The following is a 20,313-nucleotide window of genomic DNA, read 5'->3' on the forward strand; positions in this document are numbered from 1 at the left end:
AGAAAAAGAGATTAAAAAAAGGCTTTAATTTTGCCTTGCTGTTATTTCTCAAGGAAGCTGCCACTGGAAAGAGGGTCTGCCCTGCTGGCGGTGGAGGATGTGTTTGGGCTCCCTTTGTAACCTCGCCATTATTTCCGCAGCCCTTTGCAGGAAAAAAAAAGGGGGGGGGTGGGGAAGCATATTGGATTCTAGAAGTCCAAAATGCAGCTGAGGGGTCAAAAGGAGAGGAATCACTTCTTATATAACACCTACCCCCCCCCCTCCCAAAAAGGCATATCTTCAGTGTAGTGGTGACATTCAGGAGCTGAGTTGCTGCTGTAACAGGAGATGGGATCAGCTGGGGCCTTTGCCTATTTTCTTAAAGAAGCAAAAAATCAGAAGCTGCTAAAAAATCTAAACTGAATGGGAAGGATAGCTGGATTTATTTAAAAAAAAAAAACCTCCCTCAAATTATTTTTTTAAAAAAGCTTGATCATTGCTGTTCCCCTGCAGGGATGCAGGCTAAATAGTTTATTATTTTGATTCTGATATTTCAAATACCTACCATTTAAAATATGGAGGTATGGAAAGGAAGGAGGTGTGGCAGGTGTTTTAATAATTATTCAGGCAAGGCTAATATTTGAAGAGATCAACCGTCCAGCTTTTCCATTGCCTGCTTTAATATCGCTGTAAATGGGGGAAATGGTGCTTTTTAGTTTGTTCAGAGAGGGTCCCCTTAATTGAAGATAGTCTTGAGATAATGGTGAAGTTACAGCCATGTTAATTGTGAGATAGGCTGTTGAGTTTACATAAAAGCCGGTTTTATTGCAGTTAAAAATCTGAATGTTTTAAAATCAGGTGCCATAATTCCTTATGCTGTACTAGGGTGACACTAAACAACTGCATATTAGTATTGGAATCCAAGTATATATTTCCTTAAATCTAGTTAATGAAGAATCTGTTTAGAGAGGATAAATATATTACTGGGGGGGAGAACTTAAAATGAGGGGTGTGCCTTTGGGGAAAGAGTGGCTAGTTAATCTAAGTCTTCCATTTTTTATTGCATTCTAAACACAAAATCAATTGTTTGAGGGGGAGAATTCCCTTGTTATCTGTGGTTAGTAAATATTAATGGGTCCTTGTGGTATGTGTATTCCATTTGGAGGGTATTTTCTTAGTGCCACAGCCAGAATTAATTTAGCTTAAATGCTAAATTTGAATTTCCCATCAGTGTGGCTAGAGGGTGGGTGATGGTAATTTGAGGGTGTATTCTGACACAAAAAGAGCTAATATGGCTTCCTTACATTTTTGAACTGTGATTCTCTAAATGAGGTGTTTTCCAAAATAAAGGGTGTGTTTGTGAAGCAAGCGTGTCTCCAAAATATTGGATCATGGTTAAGCGTAAGGTAGCTTTTTGTTTAATGTCTTGACAATCCTTGTTAAGTTTACTGTGCCCAGAAGATTAAAATACATGATTTCAGTGAAATATTTGAAAATGAAACACACAAATCTTGTATTTCAGGGCAACTGGGATTTGATATTGTTTGCATATCTCTGAATTTCAAATCTTTTTAATACAAATTTTCAAACAGTTTCTGATGCTAGTTATGAGGAAGAGTAAGATTGTGTTCGGTTTCTCCCTCCCCTTTCCCTGATAGTCTTGAATTTCAGTATTTACATATTATGTTTTGGAATTAAATGCAAAGGAAGGGTTTAAGATGAGGCGGTGGCTATTTGTTTCTCCTCCGTTTGGTTCATAACCAAAATGGTTGTTGCAGAAAGACATTTTTATCCAGTGCTTTTCTGTTCTAGAAATGGAATTCAGATTATTCCTTTTTTTGTTGAAATTGCATCTACTTTCAGATCTGGTTTGTTTTTGTTTTTTTTTATTTGTTAGAGAGGAAGGGTACTAATTAAGTATTAGTTATCATGGTGCTAGTGAATGGTTTTTTTAAAACATATTCCTCTAGTCCAGTTTTGAGATTCTGCAGATAAATTGAATATATTAATAATTAATGATAGCTGATTCGATATCAGGGTGCCTTTGAAATAATGTTTTTTCTCCTTCCAGCAGACAGTTAAACTATTATTAATTTGAGTTTTTGTCACTTGAATTATTAAATGTCCAGGTTTATAAACTTACCTAAACGTGTAGTTTCCTAATAAATGACTATCCAGCTGATTTATGATACATGACTAGCCAATATTCAAAATAACATTGACTAAAGTTGAATAGTATGGGAATGGATAAAAAATTATCAGCTGCTACTAGTAGGAGTGCTATTTTTAAATCTCCATTGGCTTGTTTTCACTCAGGTGCCATTATATCTGGTTGTGCAGTGCTGGGGGAATTGAACATCTTAGCTATGCATTATGTAGTGAAAACACAATGAGGGCTGTGGTGTTAGATATCCTTTCAGATGATTAAGCAGCATGACATAATCTTGTTGAAACATAAATGTAATATTACTATTAGAATCCTGCTAAAAGAAGAAACAATACTTATTTCATATGGCTGAAATGTAAAATTGTGCTCTTTTGGCATAAAGAGGTAGCTGAAATAATTTCCAGGAGATGCATTTCTTAATACATATATTGGGTACTTTGCATAGTGAGTTAATATAATATTAATCTGCATGTTAAATCATTTGCAAACACTTGCCCTGATAGATTTTATGCGTATCCCCACAGTCCAGTAGCTGCTCTGCAGCACTTCAAGGTTTAATCCAACTGTGGATATAGATATTAGCAATAATGGTGATCAATTATATCTCAGGAGGGCTGGCTTTAGATTCCTTTTTTCTCTTTAAATAAGTGCTATTGACAATTACATGATAAAAATTTTTGAAGTAACAGAAAATACAATCTTACATTTTCTGCAGCATTAAATAAGGTAAATGATATTAAACATTATATGAGTAGAGAGAAATAGACCACCCTTTAAAGCAGCGGTTCTCAACCTGTGGGTCGGGACCCCATTTGGGGTTGAACGACCATTTCACAGGGGTCGCCAAATAACGCAGTCCGCCATTTTTTCCCCTTTTCCTTAGCTGTGCTACTCCCTTTTATTTTATTGGCTTTTGAAAGCCAATAGAATAGACTCTCTTGAATAGAGTCTAATTCTATTGGCTTTCAAAAGCCAATAGGAATTGTCCAGGCTGTCTCTGTCCTGCTGAGCCCGCCAAAAGTCCCATTCTGCAAACGGTGCTGCACCAGTTGAGTAGTCCTCGACTTATGACCAGTTGAGTAGTACTTGACTTACGACCGGTTGGGGGTTGCGGCATTAAAAAGATTGAGAACCACTGCTTTAAAGCATTTCATTCAACATTTTATCTATTTTTATATTTGGCTATCATTTTGTTTAGATCTATTTTTCTTGAAGAGACGTGTCTCAAAGTATCTTAAAATCCTAAACAATATTCATTAATTAATGTGAATGTTGGTGACCTAGAGTAGACTATACCACTGGTAATTGACAGTGCTGCCTTAGAATGTATCGTGGTCATATAGTATTCTTTAGCTATCTATCACTATAGCAACACTTCAGAAGTATGCTTAAATATATAATTGGGATTTGGATGTTATAGGCCTTGATTGTTACATGTGCCTGATATTGGATTAATCACCACTGAAATATTCTGCTATATATTAATTAACATAAAGTGAAAGATTTGGTTCTTTTTCTCTCTCCCATCTCACTTTCTAATAACTTAATATTTTCAAGCTTGGCATTTGAACGGGTGAAATGTATGAAAAAGTACACTGCCAGATTCCTACCCTGTGAATTTTGATTGAGGAACACATTTCATGTAGTTTACTGTTGCACAGGAAGATGTTATAGGCTGCAGTTGGATGTTGAAACAATTTGTCAATGATGCCACCAGCATAGTTCATTTTTGGCAGTAGCTTAGATATATGATGGCCAGTGAAGCTCTGTGTGTAGTCCCATTTAGCTAGCTTTTAATACCTTACTGAGTGGGAACTCCTTTAGTTTAGTACTGATAAGGAGTACTATACATAATTTTATAGTGCTGCCACACGCAAATTTATATCTTTTTTTCTCCCCGAAGTAGTAGAATTTTCTTTGTTGCCTGATTTTGTGAGAAAGACCTATGCAATTGATGTATTTTCTTGTATACTTTGAGTGTTTGTGTATACTGGATACACTTCTACACATGCAGAGATTCTATCAAAAATCAGATGTTTTATGCCAGCTTCCTAGCCACTCAGAGGCACCTCAAACCACAAGATGGGGGGCAAATAAATTTAATAATACTAATGAAAACTTCTAAGTACCTACAAGTATTTAAAACTTGAAGGTTTGGCTAAAATAAATTGATCCAGCAACATAAAAGTTCAGCTTCCTTATATTTTGATTCTATGACCCAAACAGAAGTTTTGAAATGTGAGATATAAATGTGAGTGATCTATATTCATTTTACTTCAACATCATTTTTTTTAAAAAAAATGTAGTATGGCACACAAACACAAACCAGTTGGTACAAAATACAGCAGCAGAATGATTAGCAATTGATGATAAAATTGTCATTGTTTTATGATCTGCAGTGGTCTGCACTATGCTGTAATTTAATTTTGCTGTGTTTTTAATTGAGAGAAAAATAATGCTATTTCTCATTCTGCTAAAAAAACAATATGCGAGCTTTGAGAATTGATGGGACAGCAATACAGATAGTCCTCATTTAGTGACTGTCTCATTTAACAGCTGTTATAGTTACAACAGTGATGAAAAAGCAGTTTTATGACCATCCTTACATGTAAAACATTTGCAGGTCTGTAAAGCAAAGGAAACCTGAAATAAGACCCTAAGCACAGTTATGTTTGCACTTAGGGACTGTTTCAGTTAATGGCTGAGTTACCATTCCCAATTGTATGATTAATAAATGAGGATGAGCTATATTGCAAAGAGCCCCATTTTCCTTAATATAAACCAGACTAGATATAGATGCTGATTCTGTAAGCAATTTCTGTTGGCTTTGCTTCTATAAAATGACATTTTTTAGCAGTATTCAGTTATGTAGGACTATGCTTTGGCCTTGGCTTGTGGACAGACCAATTAAAAATAAGAAACCTGAAGTTTGCTAAATTCTGCCAAGATTTTGCAAACTGAGATTGGAAGTTTCCACTCTCCTTCATTGCATATTAGAGGAGTGCAACATTAGGGAAGCCTAACTCAGCAGAAACTGAAAGCAAAGAAATGAATGGAGGGGAATCATTTAAATTAAAAAAAAATGCTAGCAGATTATACCTTCAGTATATTTTTTCTGTGGCTCAAGTTCAGACTGGAATGATTCTGGGATGAGTGTAGCTACATGTTTTCAATTAAAATTTAAAGTCTTTTAAGTTTTGATTTAAGAGGTAAAATTAGTAATAATATAAACTATGATTAGAAAATTACATATTCTGTGAAACATGGTAATTTTTCCATCTTTCTGGATTGAGTCTAGGTTATGTGTTGATGTGTAACCGAACATTGGTACAATTACCTCACCATAATTAAATGTGATTTCCTAGGAAAATATCACATAGGCTGGGTGATCTAGGAAGCGCAGCTTTCAAAATGGTTTTGATAGAGTCCCTCACGGGTCTCCTATAAACTCAGCAGATGAAAAACAAAAAGGTATTTTCTTATGAGCCAGTAATTAGTCAAGGAGGTAGTCCTTGGCCACAATTGAGCCCAGGTTTTCTATTGCTAAGCGAGATATTTGTTAAGTGAGTTTTTCCCCATTTTTACAACCTCTCTTGCCACAGTTGTTAAGTGAATCACTGCACTTGTTAAGTTAGTAACATGGTTGTTGAGGGAATCTGGCCTCCATTGACACTGCTTATCAAAAGATTGCAAAGGGTGATTACATGACCCCAGGATACTGCAATCGTCATAAATATGAACCATTTGTCAAGCGGCTGAATTTTAATCACGTGACCATGGGGATGTTGCAACAGTTGTAAGGGTGAAAAACGGTCATATCACTTTTTTCAGTGCTATTGTAACTTCGAAAGGTCACTAAATGAACAATTGTCAGTCAAGAACTACCTGTAGAACTAAATAACCGGTTCTTGCAAAGGACTGATATAAGATGTCTGAAGGAGAGGCATTTGCTGAAAACACCAAATAATTCTAGATCAGTGTTTCTCAACCTTGACAACTTTAAGATGTGTGGACTTCAACTCCCAGAATTCCCCAGCCAGCTTTTAATTAATTATTAATTCTGGGAGTTGAAGTCCACACATCTTAAAGTTGTCAAGGTTGAGAAACACTGTTCTAGATGGATGGAACCAAGCGGATCTGTTCTACCTAAAGGATGCATTATAAAAATATAAAAATTAAAAACAATTCGTTAAATTTTTTTACGTTTCTAATTTTCTGTCACCTTTATGAAGAAAGAGGTCTATAAATTTTGTTGTGAGCAAACAAAGTTAGAATAAATAAAATAACACAATCTCTAAAATGATGGCTTTATTTCAACAAAAGCAAAAGTAAAATACACATTTCTGCGCCCCCTCAAAAATCTTTAATGCAGATAGTCTGAAAGGAATCTAAGCTAGCATTGACTGCCTAGGAAGGAAAGTATTCAAGTTATGACAGATTTCTAAATTGAAAAATGATTAAATGTATGTGGTGGTTAGGAGAAAAACAAGTTCCAAAATAAAAAGCCTCCAGGAAACAAATGGTAAATAAAGCTGCCAATATAATAATGCTTTCAGAAGAAGTAATGGGTACAAGCAAACATAGCTTGAATATTGCAAATAATACTGATGTCATATCTTAGACAGGATATTATTGAGTTGGGAAAAATGTATCAGTAGTCCTCAGGTTATAATGACAATTGAACCCAAAATGTATGTTGCTAAATGAGAAATTTGTTAAATGAGTTTTCCCCATTTTACCTTTTTTCTTGCCACATTTGTTAAGTAAATCACTGCAGTTGTTAAATTAGTAACATTGTTAAGTGAATCTGGCTTTCCCATTGACTCTGTTGGTCAGAAGGTCACAAAAGGTAATCATATGACCCCAAGACAGTGCACTTGTCATAAATCAGGGTGAATAAGAATGATTTTTTTAAAATAAAAATAAAAATTGGATTTTTTTTTTTAAATTTAAATTGGATTTTTTTATTTTTATCAAATTTATTTTAATAAGATGCTTTTGGAGTAAAAATCTATCTAAATATAGTTTTCCATTTAAGGTACATTAATAATTTAGTTTATTCAGCGTGAAATGGAGCTTAGTTATGTAGCATGAGGCTGTATATTCTGCAATATTTACATTTTTGGTAAACTCATTCAATGAATCCAAGCTCTGCAAGCTGAGATAACATGCACTGCATTGATGCATTCACACAATTCCATAGTAACCATGAGATAAATCATAAAACAAAGTTGAGGAATATTCGTTTATCCCACTGTTTTGCAAATCTATGTACACTACAAACTGTATGATTGCTTGAAGAGAAATGCATCTGTACCAGGCTCTAAGTCAGTGGTTCTCAACCTTTTTAATGCCACGACCCCCCAACCGGTCATAAGTCGAGGACTATTCAACCGGTTGTAAGTTGAGGACTACTCAACTGGTGCAGCACCGTTTGAAGAATGGGACTTTTGGCGGGCTCAGCAGGGCAGAGACAGCCTGGACAATTCCTATTGGCTTTTGAAAGCCAATAGAATTAGACTCTATTCAAGAGAGTCTATTCTATTGGCTTTCAAAAGCCAATAGAATAGAAGGGAGTAGCACAGCTAAGGAAAGGGGGGGGAAATGGCGGACTGTGTTGTTTGGCGACCCCCGTGAAATGGTCGTTCGACCCCAAATGGGGTCCCAACCCACAGGTTGAGAACCACTGCTCTAAGTGTTTTAATTAAATAAAAGAATTTGAGTAGTTCTCCAACTATGTGTGATTAACCTGAAATCGGTTCTGATATCGCTGTTTTACTAACCTGACAGTTTATTATTCTAAATAGGAAACCTTCATTTTGTTTGCAAATAATATTAAAGATTCTAACTACCAGCAAGAATGAGTCCTTACATTTAAAGAGCACCTGTCATTTCAGATCCATCATGGCAGCGCCTGTTAGCGGGCATCCACTCACCTGCTGCCCGCCACGTCCCTCACCTTGTTGTGTCACTGCCGCATCACCAGCCATCCCATTAAAGTGAATGGGACTGTTGATGAGTCAACAGCGGATCAGAGAATGAGTCGCTGCGGGACAGAGATGGCAGTTGCTCTTTAAAAATTATGATTTAAATCAAGTTAATTTAAATCAAGTCTTTTTACTAGTGATTTAAATCGTGATTTAAATCGACTTGATTTAAATCAAATCCACTGTCATAAATATGAACCAGTTGTCAAGCATCCAAATATAAACCACGTGACCATGGGGATGCTGCAATGATCATGTGACAAATGGTCATAAGTCACTTTTTTCAGTGCCATTGTAACTTTGAACGGTCACAAAACAAACTGTTGTAAATCGAGGGCTACTGTATTCTAGAACAGAGGTCCCCAACCTTTTGGGCACCAGGGACCAGTTCAGTGGAGAGAGGTTTTTCTGTGGACGAGAGGGTGCGTGGTTTTGTGTGCTGCCTGTATCCCACAGATGGGGCTTTGCTTGTTTGTGGGGACCGGTTTGTGGCATGCCGCAGCCCAGTGCTGGTCCACAGACTGGGGGTTGGGGACCCCTGCTCTAGAAACCTGGGTCATCCCATGGGGGTAATTGGTAGGAGATTTGGAACAGATGAAAAGGAAGAAATGCTTTCTACGTGATCATAGGAAGAATGAGAGCCACCAGCTTGGATAGTTTTAAAAGGGTATTAAGCAAGATCCAGAATGATTGGGCTACAGATGGTATTTGTGTACTATCTCCAGTATAAAAAGCAATACAAATCCCATTTAAGTTGCCACAGAGCACAAATGAACGTTCTTGCACTCTTGTGACTGGAGGGCAGTAGCAAAGCAAACACTGGGTTAAATCTAGTTTTCAGTTTTATTCTGATCCAACAGGGTTATGCTTTCATGCTTGTGATGTTCGAATGACAATTAGAAACCCTAGTATTTGAGATGCCATGTAAGAATGTTAAATTATTTTGGTTCCTCTGCCCACCCACACTTATATTTTTCACAGTTGTGCACCTTCAAAACACTAATCTCATTATACCAATCACCTATGCTTTATCTTTCCATTTTTATTTATTTATTTATTTTTGCGGTAGTGCTTTGCAATGTGCTGCCTTTTTTTTCCTAATTCATTTATAACATCATTTTTATTTGCCGGAAGATAAGCTAACCCCATCACCACCAAATTAGCAGGTGGTAGAAGAATAAAAAGTTAATTTGTGCTATTTACAGAATGCGATAGTGAGAATTAACATTTCCAAACATACACAGTTTGCTTAGTATGTAGAACAGTGGTTCTCAACCTGTGGGTCGGGACCCCATTTGGGGTCGAACAACCATTTCACGGGGGTCGCCAAACAAGGCTGTCCGCCATTTTTTTCCCCTTTTCTTTGGCCACGCCCCTGGCACCCGGTGATGTATAAGTGGTTGGGGGTCACCACAACATGGGAAACTGTATTATGGGGTCGCGGCATTAGAAAGGTTGAGAACCACTGATGTAGAATATTGGTGAGTTCATTTCTATAACAGCAGCCAAAATAGAGCAACTTAAAAGAGAATGTAAAGAATCTTGAAAAAGAAGGAGCTTTGTGAAGCTGAAGTCATTATTTTCAAACTGTCAAATCACCATGAGTACTAATAAGTTACTTACGTAATGAAGCTTCAGCATTTGGAGAAATTCAGTTTTTAATATGGGACATCAAGGAGGAAAGACACAATGGCTCTTCTTGAGTTTATTTGCACTCATGGCAGCTGCATTCTGTGTGAAAGCCTTTGTATCTGCTCAAACCAGAAATCCATACTCCGTAAATGTAAAGCTGAAAATCTAGTTAGAATAGCTGCCATAACTAATTTGTCTTGTGACTGCCAAGTGTAGCTGCTAATGTGAGGGTGCTTTCATGTAGATTAACAGTGTGTACTTCCTTTAGGGGGTGGTTTTGTTTATTTTGTTTTCAGTTGCAAAAATAGAATGCATCCAATCTTATCAGGTTACATTCCTCTTAAATTTGAAGGAGGTATGTAACTTGATCTGGTTTGGAACTGTGTTCATTGGTCAGCTGATTTGGGTACTACCAACTCTGCCTTGTGTGCCCCCTTCCTGCTACCCTGGACTTGTCCCCAACTTATAACAGTTCATTTAGTGACCATTCAAAGTTACAACGGCTCTGAAAAAAGTGACCTATGACCGCTTTTCACAGTTCTGACCTTTGCAGCATCCCCATGATGGATTCTACATCATCATGCTGAGAAAAGGCGTTCAGGTAAGACAGTGTTTCCCAAACTTGACAATTTTAAGGCATGAGGACTTCAGCTTCCAGAATTCCACAGCCAGCAACGCTGGCTGTGGAATTCTGGGAGTTGAAGTCCACATGCCTTAAAATTGTCAAGTTTGGGAAACACTGAGGTAAGACAACGCCCCTTCTGACCTTTGCAGCATCCCCATGGTCACGTGATCCAAATTCAGATGCTTGGCAACTGGTTCACACTTATGACGGTTGCTGTGTCCCACTGTCATGTGATCACCTATTGCAACTTTCTGATAAGCAAAGTCACTGGGGGAAACCAGATTCACTTAACAACCAGGTTACTAACTTATCAACTACAGTGATTCACTGCGGCAAGAAAGGTTGTAAAATGGGGCAAAACTCACTTAACAAACAGTTCACTTAACAACAGAAATGTTGGTCGTACGTCGAAGACTACCCGTGGTAGCAGGTTGGAAGGGCCGCTGTGAGTTGTATTACTAGTAGTCCTTTTCTTACGACCACAATTGAGCCCAAACTTTATGTTGCTAAGTGAGATGTTTGTTAAGTGAGTTTTGCCCCATTTTGCGACCTTGCCACAATTGTTAAGTGAATCATTGCACTTGTTAAATTAGTAACATGGTTGTTAAGTGAATCTGGCTTCCTCATTGACTTTGCTGGTCAGAAGATCGCAAAAGGTGATCACATGACCCCAGGACACTGCAAAACCGTCATAAATATGAGTCAGTTGCCAAGCATCTGAATTTTGATTACATGACCATGGGGATGCTGGAATGGTTGTAAGTGTGAAAAACAATCATAAGTTGCTTTTTTCAGTACCGTTGTAACTTTGAACGGTCATTAAACAAACCGTTGTAAGTCAAGGATTATCTGTAGTTGAACTTCATTAGCTGGATCATCTGACTCTATCTACCTAAGCCAGTGTAATACTAGTTAGTCCTCAATTTACGAGCAAAATTATGATGGAAATTTTAAAAGCTACTTGCAATCAGTCCTCGAAGTTAACGATTGCCTCCCCATAGCCATGTGATTGCATATCAGGCAGTTGGCACCTGGCTCACATTTATAACTGGTTGCAACATTCTGCAGTCATGGTTTTTGCCAGTTTCCGGCAAACTCCCCACCACCACAATTTGGAAGAATAGATTTATGAAAATGGTTGTAAAATCAAGTCTGATCACATAGTGTCTCAGTTTATAACCGAAATTCCAGACTCCATTGTGTTCATAAGCCAAGGACTACCTATAGGCCAATTACCCCTACCCTCACTGAGATCGTTATTGTCTATGCTGAATTCCTGCTGAGCAATATTGTTGCTGTTGAACTTGTTTTATTGCTGCTTCCTGCCAAGTGAAAGTTCAAATGTTTCGGTGTCCTAGACAGACTCCTCTGTCCTTCTCTGCCCTCAATCCAGCACCTGTCACTGAGTCCTTGTGCATCAGTTCATGTCAAGTCTGCTGATCTTGACTTTAGAGAATTAACCAAGGGTTGTGCCATTAAAATGTGCCACCAAGTAACTTAGAGATACTTGGGCTCGGCTACCAAATGCTGTGGGTTAGGATAAGTGCAAGTCAGTATTGTTTGTGGGGTTTTTTTTCCCTTAAATTATGTTTGCATGCAATTGTACAACACCAATTTAGTTTTGTGGTTTAAAATGAACATTTGGAATTTATACAGATTAATAAAATAGATGTGCCAAATTCTCGGCTGATTTATGATGATGGAGGAGGAAATCATTTGAGGAAATACAGTACAAATGTCATTGATTTCAGTTTTTTTCCTTTTTTCATTTATATTATTGTCCCAAAAAAAGGAACTGAGCAGCATATAATTTGCAGAAAAATAAATAGTTTTGTGATTCTCAACAGAAATCTAGAATTAAATGAATTTTACAAAGGGATATATCTACGGATGCAATGCAAACATTGTATAAAGTATAGAATTAATAATATATTTGCCTGTAAATAATAAGACAAACTATAGATAGAGAGATGGATTTAGATATTGTGCTAAACCACTGTATCATGTAGCATTGTAGGCAAGGCAGTGCCTAAGATATTTTCCAATCAAATATGGTACAAATTTTTTACTTGATTGCTTCTCAATTGCTAGACTCTGTGGAATTGATGGGTTGCATGTTTTTTAAATCTAATTTTAGATTTTAAAGGTTTAATAAATGATCAATCCAAATGCAAATTTAAATATTTAATTTTGATTGCTTATAAGTAGAGTTGTTTGTAAAAGCCAGGATTCGTATAACTGGTTTAAAATGAAGAATGGGATTGAGAATATTCTGTGTTAAAAATCTTTATATGTCTGAGATGGTAATATTTAATTAGATATTAAATGAAATAGCAATCCTTTCTGTCATATTTTTAGTAATTTGAATTTACATGCATGGAATATGGAACTTCACTTGAATACTGAACCACTGTCTGGTTGGAGAAATCCTGATAATTACATCTTGAGTAATGTAGTTTACAATGACCACACAAATACTATCATATATGATTTGCTAGTTCTCTTAGTCAAGAAATTAGATTCTCTGAATATTTTGTGTAAAGGCACCATTATTGACATGATAGTGTTAAAAGAGGTTTACAGAATGAGAATGTATGGGTTACAACCAGGAAGACTGTGGAACAGTTTTGAAATGGCCTTGGGATGCCAGTCAAAGGTTATTTACAAGCACCTAATCGTTTTAATTAGCTATTAGCAAATAAGCAATTGAATCTAACAATCGCACAGCTGAATATTTCATATTCTTAGGATCTTCCACCATAATGGAAAATACTGTAATAAAGTATCAGAAGGCAAGAATGTTACTAGGTATAATAAACTGTTTAACTTATAAATCATTATTGTTCTTATCTGAATAAAGTAGCTACTCTGAGTAGTAAATAAGCAAAGTTTCATCTGCACGTGCAAGGGATCTATCTAGGTCAGTGGTGGCGAACCTATGGCACGCGTGCCAGAGGCGGCACTCAGAGCCCTCTCTGTGGGCACACGTGCCATGCCCCAGAGATAGCAACTGTCCCTCTTCAACCAGCCACCCGCTAACTCGCTGAGGTCCCACGTGGCCGGATGCATCCCAGCATGGCTGGTTTCCCTCCCCCGTCCCATCCCTCCTGGCCTCGCATGCTCTCCTTTTCCTGGACACGACCCACTGCATCACCTACTCAGCTGTCGGCCATCCATCCAGCTTAGAGGTGGCTTCTCTGAACTGCTAGCGGCAGGCTGCGGAGCCCCAGAGTGTTCCAGTCGAGGGGCCGGCAGGCTGTGGCTGCTGACGGACACTGTTGACCCCCATGCGCTCGCTGGCCTCTGTGTGTGGGAGCCAATGGTGTCAACCAGCAGCCGCCCTGGCCCCTGCCTCACCTTGCCCTGCGACAATGGCACCCCCGCCCTGCCTCACCTTGCCTCACCTCACCCTACAGGACGAGCTTGCTGCCCACCGCCCCACCTGTCAGAGACCCACTGGATCTCCCCCAATCCTGCCCAGCCCCCACAGGCATCCCTCCCCACAAACAACATCGAGGTGACCATGCCCAATCTGGCCACACCCACCCAGTCTCATGACCACCACAACCACGCCCACCCAGTGGGCCACGCCCACCTGGTGATAAATAAGTGGGTTTTGGCTTGCAGTTTGGGCACTCAGTCTCTAAAAGGTTCACCGTCACTGATCTAGGTAGCACGTAAAACCACCTCTGGTGTTTTTTCCTCTGGTGGAACAATTTTTCCACAAAACCAGTTCTTAGTGCCCAAAAGGTTGGGGACCAGAATTCAGTGTGAAATGCAAGCTAAGATAATTGGTTAGTTTGCAAATTCTGGTTTTTCCCACAGAGGTAAATAGAAGTTTCCAATCATGTTTATAGAATACCTTCCAGGCTCCTGTGTAGCCTGTACACATATGGAAAAATGATGGGTTTGTAGCATTGACAGGTTTGGATTAGATGACTTCCAAAATCAATTTCAGGTCTGATTCTTCTCAGAGTTTTATGAGCAAGTGTCACAGTGGTGCTGGACCAAAAAGATCTGAATCCATTTCCTTTGTTTGATTCGTGTAATTCAGGAAAACCGCTAAATAATTAGGTAATAGGTGTTTTGGGAAAATTGATTCCATTAATTTCAAATAAGAGATGGGCAATCCATTGGCTGAATGGATCTGGCATCCCACGATGATATCACTGAAATTGTATAGTAAAATGATAAAATTTTAGACCCATTTGTTTTGCAGTGGTTTAAAAACCACAATAGAATGGTTTGTCTTTTGGAGTAAGCCCATTCTCATTGGCACCCTAATCTTCTCAGCCAAAAATATTGACTGAAGAAATAAGTGATGCCCTTCTTAGTGGCATCACAGCATAACCGGAGGGCTTGAGTTGCAGCCCCTAGCTCTTATACCGTGTTTCTCTGAAAATAGGACCTACCCCGAAAATAAGCCCTAGCCCAATTTTCACACCAGTGCCAATATAATCCCTAGCCCGAAAGTAAGTCCTACTTAAGAGTCTGTGCAGCTGGCCGCCCGCCCATTCTGTCTGCTGCTGACGGGGGGGGGGGGATTTGAGGATGAAGTGAGGCGGGGGAATACAGCGCTGCCCCACACACCCCTGACCAGCTGACAGAGGGCCCCTTATCAATGTGCCGACAACTGCCTGGCCTTGCGATGGCGGCTCCAGCAGCCCCATGCAGGATCACCGGCCCACTTCTTCTCCCTATTCGCCACCGCAACAAAGTAGGAGGCTGAGCAATGTACCTGTGCTGCGGCTAGTAAGCGAGGCGATGGGGGATGAAGGACGAAGCTGATTCTCCTCCTTACTCACCGTCACAACAAAGCAGGAGGCTGAGCGATGCACCCATGCTGCGGCCACTTAGTGGGGAGGGGGTGGAGGACGAAGCCCCAACAGTATCCTTGGCTGCCCGGCCTGCAATGCCCTGATGCTGGTGGAGTGAGGTGGCGGCCGGAGCAGCCCCTTCCCCATCTCCCCTTGCTTCCCCAAAGAATCCCTTCACTAATCTTCTCTCCGGCTTGTTCTCCCACACCGCATGCAGGGCAGCAACAGACAAAACAAAACAGTTCAATCTGACCTTCCAACTTTGAGAGATCTTTTGAGAAGTTGGAAGGTCAGATTGATTATTATTATTTAGTCCCACAAACTTCTTTTTGTTGCCCTGCATGCAGAGAACGGAGCTGGAAAGGAGGATAGTGAAGGAATGTGGTTGCCCTGGGGTGGGGTGGGGGTTAGGATTTGGCCACACAACCATGCTTATTTTATTCTTTAAGTGAAATTTTCTTGACTAGAATTTTCTTTGATAAGGCACATAGGTGGAGTAAAATGGGATACCAAAGAAATTACTGGTGGTTACCGGATCTAATCTGAGTCGGTCACAGGGACTGGAGGTTTTGTCTTCCGAGCTTTCGGACTCATGCTGGAGCCCCCATCCTCAGGGAACATCCCTCTACCAGAGTGTGTGCCGTTCTTTGTGGGGGATGTATGTGGTGCCTGTTGAAGTTGTATGTGCTAGAGCAGCTCCCTGAGGATGGGGGCTCCAGCACGAGTCCGAAAGCTCGGAAGACAAAAACTCGTCCCAGTGACAGACCCAGATTGGATCCTGCAACCTCGTCCTGGGACACGTCTATTTTTCCTTTGTTCATTACTGGTTGTCCTCGAATTAAAATCATTTTGTTCATTGACCAGGAAGTGCTGGGGAAGCCAACAGGGAAGGTCACTGAGCTAAGCCTCCCCCACCCGCACATCCTTCCCCAGCCTCTCTGCACTTGCACTGGCCATTCACACACACTCCACCCCCACCCCACCCCACCTCCGATACACCATCCCTCAGCCTTGCCAGGCACCCTTGCACCTTCCTTTGCACCCTTCCCTGCCTGGCAGCAGCCTCTTGCCTGCCTGCCAGCCTGTTTCCAAACCACTTGACACAACTTCCTACCGGCTTCCCCACTAACTTGGTTGTGGGAAGCTGGCAGAAAGTTGCCCCACACGATGATTATGTTAACAGCAACTGGGACTGCAAAGGATTGCCCTCACTAAGTAATATGGTCACACTCTACGACTACGTTGCTTAGTGATGGAAATTCTGGTTCCAATCGGCGTTGTACGTCGAGGACTACCTGTGTCTTTCTAGACTTGTGACTCCTGCTCAAGGAGTAGGTGGCAGTCCTGACTTTAGGTTGTGTGCCAATTTCACTCTTTCCTGGACCACGGGGTTCTGCTCACAGTCACTCGCACCCTAGTCACCTCCAAAATGGATTACTACAATGCAGACTACCATGTTTCCCCAAAAGTAAGGCCTACACCAACAATAAGCCCTAGCTTGATTTTGGGGGGTGGGCCTAATCCCCAAAATAAGCCCTAGCTTGGGGACGAGGCACACACCTAAAAATCAAGCTGGGGTGGGGGTTTGGAGCTGCCCCACCCACCCCGCACCCACTTACCTTGCAGCCAGCCTCTCCTTGCTGTCCCACTTCTTCTGAGGCCTCTTCTGCAGCCAGGCCTGCATTTCCCAGTCACAGGGTTTTCCGGAAGGCCACTGCAGACTGCAAGACCTCAGCAGCCGAGCACCAAGCTATGAATTGAATCCATAGCTTGGTACTCGGCTGCTGAGGCCTGGAAAGGCCTGACTGCAAAATGCAGGCCCAAATGCAGCTGCAGAACTTCGGCCCCAGAAAAAGTGGACCGGCTGGGTGGGGCTGTCGATGCCGAAGGTGAGGTAAGGCCTACCCTGAAAATAAGACCTGGTGCCTCTTTTGGAGGCAAAAAAAAAAAATTAAGATCCGGTCTTATTTTCAGGGAAACACGATACATGTGGATACATGAGTATTCAGGAGCTTCAACTGGTGCAGAATGTGGCTGCACACTTGTATGCCTTTAGGGACAGCACAAGTCACACCAAAATTCTGCGAGCTGCATTGGCTGCCAATATGCTGCTAGGTACAATTCAAGATGCTGGTTCTGACCTTTAATGCCCTACAGGTCCTCATTACTTAAAGCAGTGTTTCCCAAACTTGACAATTTTAAGGCATGAGGACTTCAACTCCCAGAATTCCACAGCCAGCAACACTGGCTGTGGAATTCTGGGAGTTGAAGTCCACATGCCTTAAAATTGTCAAGTTTGGGAAACACTGACTTAAAGGACTGCAGATCACATCTCCCTGCCTCATCAAGTCCAGCAGGAAACGTTTGTTGTGATTCTTGACTGCTAAGGAATTCCATCTGGCAGGATGGAGACAATGTACCTTTATTGCTGGGGTTCCCACCTCTCCCTTCCAGGATGAGTTAACCCCGTCCCTTTTAGCCTTTCAGATGGCCCTCACAATGTGATTCTTCCAGCAACCTTGGGGAACCTACATGATGGCTGTATTGTGTTTAGATTGGGTGTTCTCCCACCGTCTATTTACTTTTAAAGTGTTTCAATAGCTGTGACATTGTTTTAATTGTTGAGTATATACCACCAAGTCATGTTCAGTGAGATGGGCAGTCATATAAAAGTGTTTAATTATATTTCCCGCAAATGGATATCAAGAATTGGACATTGTCATGACAAGCCTCAGTGTTGTGTAAGGAAAAGCCTTGTATCAAGTGCCAGTTCAAGGGAATATGATACCCCCAGGCCACATTTATGGCGCCATCTCCCACCAATGTGGTGATCTGCATTTTAGAATGATTTCAGAAGGAAGGGCAACATCGGTGTCCTTTTTAAGCTTTGGTGTCCTTGGCCCGTGTTAATTTGGCCTTAGCCTGAAGCTGGCACTGCTTGTGTCAACTGGCTACTAAATTTAATAGCTGCTGGTTGATGGGGAAAGGTAAAAGCAACGTTGCTGCATCTTCTTCCTCTTAGTCTCCTTCTTCCTGGTCCAACCTAGGCACGTTTCGCGGGGAGCCAGGAGGAACCATCGTACTCAATGACCTTACAGCGCAATGTCAGATCGTTTGGGGCAAACAGCAAAGGGGAAGGATGGAAAAAAGTATTCGTCGCTCAACCTGTTTGATACGTACAAGGGCAAGTCCTTAGAGATCCAGAAACCCACAGGTAAAACGGTCCGTGTGTACCTTCTTCCCCGTCCTGCTCTCAAAGGAGGAGGCAGCTGCCATGATGAACCTGCTTTTATCTCTGAAACTCTGATGGTACTCGCAGCGCCCTGAGCAGCTGTCTCTTTATTGTAGCCGGTTAATGGGGGATTGACAAAAGTCCAGTTGACAATTGGTGTGAATCAGGACAGTCAAACTGCTCCGAGATATCTCGGGGCTGCATTTAACCTTTGAAATCCGCTTCCCTGCAGTAACCCCCCGCCATGGCTTGCAGAGTCTCGGTAAGGTTGCCATTGCCCGACGCATGCCACCCCCTGCGAACCTGCCAAGCTTAAAAGCAGAGAACAAAGGCAATGACCCCAACGTCTCACTAGTGCCGAAAGACGGGACAGGATGGGCAAGCAAGCAGGAACAGCCAGACCCAAAGAGGTAAGGCGAGACAGAAGCCAGTGGGGGCGTCTGTACCCATTTTCAAGCTTGCACTGTTTAACTTTTTGTTTTTTAATTTATTTATTTCTGGGCCTATTTTTTTTTTTTTCTCCCTCTAGTACCGATGCCTCGACAGCTCAGCCGCCGGAATCGCAGTCACCGCCGGCTACACAGACGTCTGCCTCAAACCAACCGAAACGACCCCCAACAGCCCCCGAGGTAAATTTGGGGCAAGAATGGGAGGCTGGAAGCACTCAGCCAGATTTCTTTTCTTTTCTTTTTTTTTTTTCCTGGACTATTCTGTCTATCTAGTTCAGTGGTTCTCAACCTTTTTAATGCCGCGACCCCCAACCGGTCGTAAGTGGAGGACTACTCAACTGGTGCAGCACCGTTTGCAGAATGGGACTTTTGGCGGGCTCAGCAGGGCAGAGACAGCCTGGACAATTCCTATTGGCTTTTGAAAGCCAATAGAATTAGACTCTATTCAAGAGAGTCTATTCTATTGGCTTTCAAAAGCCAATAGAATAAAAGGGAGTAGCACAGCTAAGGAAAAGGGGGAAAAAATGGTGGACTGCGTTGTTTGGCGACCCCCATGAAATGGTCATTCGACCCCAAATAGGGTCCCGACCCACAGGTTGAGAACCACTGATCTAGTTGTAACCTATATCTGGCCAAAAAAAAAAAAAAAAAATCTGGGATTTCTAGCTGTAGCCTCTCTTACTCATTATTCCTCACTCTGTCCATCTTTGATATATCAGCTCTCCCTGTTTTTATCGTTCACTGGTCCACCATGTGACTACTTTTCCGTTCTTCCAATGGGAAGCAGTTATTTGTCAGAAAAAAGGACTTGGGCCAAGACTTGATTGAATGCAGTTCCTGCAATTTCTGCCTCCCTAAAGATTGAATAGAAATTTTGACAAGCATGCATGTCCACGCTCTACCTAGGTGATAATTTTACACCAGCTCTCTCTTGGGCTTCAATTCTCAGCCAGCCCTCGGGGCCTATAGACAATTTAGACAGGGGCCTAGGTCTTTTTTGTATCAGAAAACTGGCTCTGCTATAACTGACTGGAGAGGTGATGCAATGCTAGGAATGTACCAAATTGACTAGTTTAGGAACCTAACCTGGAAAATAAGATTTCTCCAATATTTGTTTTCCCTCTGTGGCCTGTGTGATCTCCTCCAGATTATGCTATTCTCTGTGGTGGGGGGGGGGGGAGAATTTCTGGAAGTAAATTGTCTAAACTGGAAGCAACTGCTGATCCAACTGACAGGCTTGTTCCCTCAAACTGTATCCAGTTTGAGAGATAATTTTTAAAGCTGCATGCTTAGCCCAGAGAGGCAATAGAATGTTCTGGAGTTCTTCTCAAACATGTTGTTCCCAGTCAGTGAGTTTCCATATTGCCACACAGGAGCTATTGAACAATTCATTGTCATTATATGCGTGAACCGAAGAGATCCTCA

General features: G+C 41.1%; 1 protein-coding gene across 1 annotated transcript in view; it reads left to right on the forward strand.

The window, feature by feature from the left end:
• The window catches only part of PRRC2A (proline rich coiled-coil 2A), a 54,179-nt gene that overhangs the window by 1,019 nt on the left and 32,847 nt on the right, over nucleotides 1-20,313 (forward strand). Inside the window, exons 2-4 of the mRNA XM_039346339.1 lie at nucleotides 18,255-18,421; nucleotides 18,672-18,849; nucleotides 18,969-19,068. Coding sequence (XP_039202273.1) covers nucleotides 18,310-18,421; nucleotides 18,672-18,849; nucleotides 18,969-19,068 — 390 coding nt within the window. The 5' untranslated portion in view covers nucleotides 18,255-18,309. The remainder of the gene's footprint in view (nucleotides 1-18,254; nucleotides 18,422-18,671; nucleotides 18,850-18,968; nucleotides 19,069-20,313) is intronic.

Source organism: Crotalus tigris, unplaced genomic scaffold (assembly GCF_016545835.1).
Source record: "Crotalus tigris isolate CLP2741 ecotype Arizona unplaced genomic scaffold, ASM1654583v1 scf7180000017989.1554031673:749699, whole genome shotgun sequence".
In the NCBI taxonomy this organism is placed as follows: Eukaryota; Metazoa; Chordata; class Lepidosauria; order Squamata; family Viperidae; genus Crotalus; species Crotalus tigris.